The sequence below is a fragment of the Carlito syrichta genome, unplaced genomic scaffold (assembly GCF_000164805.1).
Source record: "Carlito syrichta isolate Samal-C Ts95f unplaced genomic scaffold, Tarsius_syrichta-2.0.1 Scaffold311144, whole genome shotgun sequence".
NCBI lineage: Eukaryota > Metazoa > Chordata > Mammalia > Primates > Tarsiidae > Carlito > Carlito syrichta.
The window spans coordinates 231,951-237,962 of record NW_007255240.1 but is presented as its reverse complement, the minus strand read 5'-3'; the positions used below and the strand labels follow the sequence as shown (position 1 = coordinate 237,962).

At 46.5% G+C, this 6,012-nt stretch overlaps 1 protein-coding gene across 1 annotated transcript in view; it reads right to left on the bottom strand.

The window, feature by feature from the left end:
* SELENOS (selenoprotein S) overlaps positions 1–3,218 on the bottom strand; it is a 9,561-nt gene extending 6,343 nt beyond the window's left edge. The window contains exons 1-3 of the mRNA XM_008068528.2: positions 3,036–3,218; positions 2,291–2,425; positions 83–189 (exon numbers count right to left, since the gene is read on the bottom strand). Coding sequence (XP_008066719.2) covers positions 83–189; positions 2,291–2,425; positions 3,036–3,111 — 318 coding nt within the window. The 5' untranslated portion in view covers positions 3,112–3,218. The remainder of the gene's footprint in view (positions 1–82; positions 190–2,290; positions 2,426–3,035) is intronic.
* Positions 3,219–6,012: the final 2,794 nt, after the last annotated feature.

Here is a 6,012-nt window from a genome sequence, read left to right as displayed (position 1 = left end):
GTCTGGGTGACAGAGTGAGACTCCAACTTAAAAAAAAAAAAAAAAAGACTACATACATATTCAAAATAAAACCAGTTCATACCTGTCTTAGCTTTTCCTTATGCTTTTCAACTTGTGCATTTAGTTCTTCTTGCATTTTCATACGTGCAGCTGCTAAAGCCTCTTGTCGTTTAACGACAACATCAGGTCCTAAAATGTCAGAACAAATTTGAGATGAAGCAATTTGTACAATATAAAATGGGAACTCCTGAGTGCCCATATTATTTATTAGAGGCATAAAGAGGTATAGATGTCACACAATGAAAAAACATGTTCTTACAATAATCGTACTCCCTCTGCATATATTTTACTGCTCAAGTGGGCAGGGGAATGTTGCTTAGACATCCTTTTTAGTTCTAAATATCCACATCACCAGAAACCTGTTTGAAATGCACATTTCTAAGCTCCCTTCAGAGGTCCAATTTATAAAGTCTGGGAAAGTAGCCCTGCGACTGAACTATAAGTGGTCTGATGGCCATGCACAGATTCCATTACACAACTTGGCTACCTCACTATCATATAGTCTCTATATTGCTTGGAATTCCAGAAGACAAAGAAAGATAAAGTTTTCTGAATCATTATCCATCCCTTAATTAGCCCAGACCTATATCAGAAAAAGGTAAAGATTCTTAAGTATTTGTTTTCACAGAGGAGAAAGAAAACCCCCTCTACCTGGCATTAGCAATAAAAATGAACTCCTCAGCTTAGCCTGTGTTTTTATGTGGCTGTTAAAAACAAAGCTTTCTACCCCAACCTCAGTAGCATAGTGACTCAGATGAATGATATTTGTTTAATTACACTACTATTCTCAAAACATTTAACATTTCTTTTGGATATGTCCACAGAAACTGTAGTTTAAAACTAGGGAAAAGGCTACCCTTTCAGAGGGAATGAGCTTCATAAACAGTCAGATGTAACTGGAAATCAGATCTGATGAGCAAACTAGTAAAAATCAAGATAGGGTGGACATAAAGAACTAAGGCTGAGTTTCTCACCACTCACAGTATTCTAGAGATAACTAAGTTAGTAGGCAGCCCCACAAGTATACAGAAGTGATGGCATTTCGTTTTAACCTATTCTAAAAATGAACAAAACATCCAACAAGACATGAACTGAGTGTACCACCATCAGACAGGTTTTTCATTTCATTAAAATCTCTGAAATATATATATTTTTAAAGTGCACTTGCAGCCGGGCTCGGTGGCTCAGCCTATAATCCCGTGCCTTTGGGTGGCTGAGGTGAGTGGACTGCCTGAGCCCGCAGGTTTGAGACCTGCCTGAGTAACTTGGCGAGACCTCATCTCTACAATAAATCAAAAATCAGCCGGGAGTGGTAGCGCACGCCTGTAGTTCCAGCTACTTGGAAGGCTGAGGCGGAAGGATCGCCAGAGCCCAGCAGGTCGAGGCTGCAGCGGCCGGGAGTGTGCCAATGCACTCCAGTCTGGGCAACAGAGTGAGACTCCAACTCAAAAAAAAAAAAAAGTGCACTTGCACCAAAATCAAGTTTAGGGGCATAAAATGATATTTCCCTCCATACAAATAAGAATCATATAATTCTTACTCTTAGCGGCCGGGTGTGGTGGCTCAAGCCTATAATCCCAGTACTTTGGGAGGCCGAGGCGAGAGGATTGCCTGAGCCCGTGGGTTCAAGACCCGCCTGGGCAACATGGTGAGACCTCGTCTCTACAATAAATCAAAAAACTAGCTGGGCGTGGTAGCATTTGCCTGTAGTTCTGGCTACTTAGAAGGCTGAGGTGGAAGGACTGCCTGAGCCCAGTAGGTGGAGGCTGAGGTGGCCAGGAGTGTGCCAATGCACTCCAGCCTGGGCAACAGAATGAGACTCCAACTCATAATAATTCTTATTCTTAGTAGCAAACTAACTTTTAAAAAATAAAAGAAGTAGCCGGGTATGGTGGCTAATGCCTGTAATCCCAGTACTTTGGGAGGTGGAGGCAGAGGATTGCCAGAACTCAGGGGTTCCAAACCAGCATGAGCAGCACGGTGAGACCTTGTCTCTACAATAAATCAAAAAATCAGCCGGACATAATGGCACATGCCTGTGTTTCCAGTTACTTGGAAGGCTAAGGCAGAAGGATCTCCTGATCCCAGCAGGTGGAGGCTGTGGTGGCCCTGAACATGCCTCTGCACTCCAGCCTGGGCGACAGAGTGAGACTCCTACTAAAATAAGATCAAATAAAATAAGGAGGAGGCGTGGAGCCACCGCCTTCCCATACGTTATTCAGGCACTAACCCACAGTGGCCGCGGCTCTGTCCAGCTGTCTCTGCCTCGAAGCCCTCAACCGGGTGGTTAGTTTTTGAAAGACCACGTAGAGAAGGATGCAGCTGAAGACGATGTACCAGCCATAGGTGGCCAGCAGGGAGCCCACTGAAAGAAAAAAAAAGGCAGTTTTCAAGAGACTAAAGTGACACTACTAGTTGACTACGCCATAAAATTCAACAAAGCGCCCTCGAAACCTTCACGGTCTGAGGAAAAGGCCTCCTAAGAAGACCATTAAACTAGGAACTAGAACAGTGCCACAATTCAGGGATTACTGAGAGTGAGACTTCTCAACTATCCGGGGAGGCAGGGGGGGCAGTCCTAAGGATAGAGGGTACAGCAGCTGGGTTTTGAAAGATGAGGAACTTATCGGAAAGGCAAACGCCTTTCAGACCTAGAGAACCACATATAAAGGGCGACAGCGAGGGCTGTTAGGGGTGGGTGGGAAGAGAGGACCCTAGAGGCAAACGCCAAAGCACGGGTGACCCCAGTAACTGCAGCCTGAAGGGCCTGCAGCACACAAAGTAAAGGACCTGCGCAAACAACGGCCCACCAACGCCGCCCCGGGAAGTGCGGCTCGAGAGAGGCCTCCGCTCAAGGTCCGGGCCCGCTGCCAACGCCCGGCCGCCGGTCAGGCCTCCCAGGCCTCGCGGGCGCGCAGCGGGGGACGACCCACCGAACATGGCGGCACGCCGGGAAGCGGCCCACCGGGACTCACCCGTGACGTGCAAGAAGCGCAGCCCCTCGGTCTCCAGGGCCGGCCGCGCGGACAGGGACTCCTCTTCCCGCTCCATGGCGGCCACTTCCGCGCAGCCACCCACACGCGCGGCGCTGCAGCCTTCAGCAGGGCGCTTCCGGTCCACGCCTACGTACACGTGGCGCTACCGGACACGGCCGCGGTTCCGGCCAATCGCGGATCGGCCCGCCCCAACACTCGACCTGTCACAGAGGGGGCGTGTCCGAAGGGCGGGGCGGGGCGAGGCGCCGGGGCGGAAGTTCGCCCAACACTCGCCGTTTCTTGCGGTAGCTGCTCGCTCCTGTCCTGAATGAGGGCGGATAGCTGACCTTTCACTGGTTTCCTATCGAACTTTTACTTTTGACTGATCGGACACTGAAGCTAAGGAGGCTAGGGGCTGCTCGGGGACAGTATTTACGCCCACATTCTTGCCCCGGGCACACCTTGCAACAGGGTTCGGCAAGTTGACGACTCGTAAGTCATGGAGGACTGCAGCCAAGGTCCGCCCCACAAAGATGTAAAGGCAAAATGTGGGCACCCTGCTGCCCCTGTTGCCGGTGTTACCTTTCAGGCCAAGAAAGTTCCCACCGATTCTCAAGGTTTTTTCCTCCAAAATCGAAACCTCTTGGGAAAAATGATGATAGGAATGGCTCCTGTCAAGTCACAATCCCGGTGGGGCCACCAAAATGTTAGGTCAGACTATGCCGGGGTCGTCTGTGATCTGGTGCCGCGGAAAAGGTGCAAAGAATTACACAGAAGTTCGATTGGGAAATATAATTTAGAAAGTGAGAGAGAGAAAGATTGATTCACCTCCCTACAGTAGGGGAAGCGGCCAAAGCTAAGGAAACATGGCCTGGCCATACCTCAATGAACACATGACCTGGCCAGGGCTTAACAAAAACAATGGCAGGTTGACTGCTAGAGGTTGGATGCTTTTAAACCTTCCCTTTGATGCGGGAGGCAAGTGGCTAAGGTGACTAGGTGGTGGTCTTTCTGCGTCATTAGGAAGGGCAGGTAGGCACAGGTACTGATGTCAGTTGATGGACAACAGGCCCGATGGGTGTGTTAGTCACATGATTGTTGCCATGTTGATGGGGTCTGTGTCATGAAGGGCTGATTAGGTTAACTTCTTTAAAAACAAGCTGGGGAGGGAGTTGTAGGACAATTACCAATAGCTACCTCTGAGAAGCCGATTTTGTTCTTGGCTGTTGATTAGAGGTTAAATTAAATTGAACTGATAAAAAAACATGATGAAAGTAGGCAGTGTTAAAATGACTGCTCATTGGGCATATTGATTTCATCTTGGTCCTTTCAGCTCCAACACACTGAATTTTACTGTTATCACAGAGTTATCTATCAGTGCCCTGGCTGTTTCCACTACCTGCAGTGCCTTTTTTCACCCTCTTCCACTACTTGAATGCAACATCTCTACAGTGACCATAACTACCCTATTTGAAATTTGACCATGAGGGTTTTTTGAAGTGCATATACACAGCTGTCTCAAAAGAAGGGTTGTGAATTTGGAATGTAACTGTGAAAAAATAGTGAACAAATGATGACATCAGAGTGCTGCATTGCCGCCATCATTAGGAACAGTGTGGAAAAGCCATTTACTGACATGAAGCCTGAATGTGATCAGTGCTTCAATTTGGTGTGCCAAGCAGTTCCTCCAGGCGAAAGGCTGCGGGGATCTGTGGACCACCTTGTCAAGCTTTCACAGCAGTGTGTTCAGAAAGCAATAAAGTAGATAAATAAATAAAGAGCCTGAAAGTTCTTCTTCCCCATAATGGCCACTTTGAACATAGGTTCCCCAAATCAGGAAACTGAGGACTATGGATGTTATCAGTTAAGGCTGTGAAGATAGCTCATTGATTTAATGAGGCTAAGAGAAAAATTTTATTTCCCCTTTTTGATGATTTCTTCTCACTTGTAAAAGATGATGAACTATCACTTGCTTTGCATAACTGAATGACTTTTTGGGGTCAGCCTTAAAGCTACCCTGCATGTAAATACTGATAAACTATACAGGATGAGCAGGGTTGCTTGACCTCTTTCTTTTGTTATGCTGTGAAGGACATTGGGTACACTATACTGGAAAGCTCACAGCAAAAGTTTCAATGAATGCTTGGGAGCAGTTTTATTTTTAGATACTAACTTAATGGTTGGGGTTAGTGGCCTGGGTTAGCTAAGACAGATTTTAACAGTTCCCTGTCTTAGAAAGAGAGGTCATATTAAGACTTGAAAGCCTGAAGAATGTTGCAGTGAACACCATTTGACCCCACAATGTAGCTCAGGAGTTAAAACACTTAGAGTGGTTATGGAGGAAGATTCTAAGTTGTAAAAATTTACTGTTGCTGGCTTTCAACCCATGACAATGAATTAAGTCAACCTGCACATAATAAAAATGCCAAAAGATTGCATGTGGTTAAACCGGGGGGGGATGTGGGGGGGTGTTTGTTTGTTTTTGAGTTAGGATCTCACTCACTCTGTTTCCCAGGCTGGAGTGCATGGCACGATCACGGCTCACACACCTTTGACCTCCTGGGCTCAGGCAATCCTTCTGCCTTAGCCTTTGAGTAGCTGAGACTACAGACACCACGCCCAGCTAATTTCTTTCTTTTTTGTATAGAGACGAGGTCCTGCTATGTTGACCAGGCTGTTCTTTGAACTTCTGGGCGCAAACAATCCTTCTCACCTCAGCCTTCCAAAGTGCTGGGATTACAGGTGTGAGCCACTGCACCTGGCCAGAAAGTTTGCTTTATATGCATTGTTTATCCACCCTGCACTGTCATGTCTGTAATCATGAACATGGACAAATAAACTGTAACATTTAGTTTCTACTATTAAAAAAAGCAAACAATTCTTTTCACTCAGGACTTTGCAATATAAAATGGAAACCAGTACTGACTCATGAATATGCACATTTTAGACATATAAAAAAATAAAGTACCTTTGTATA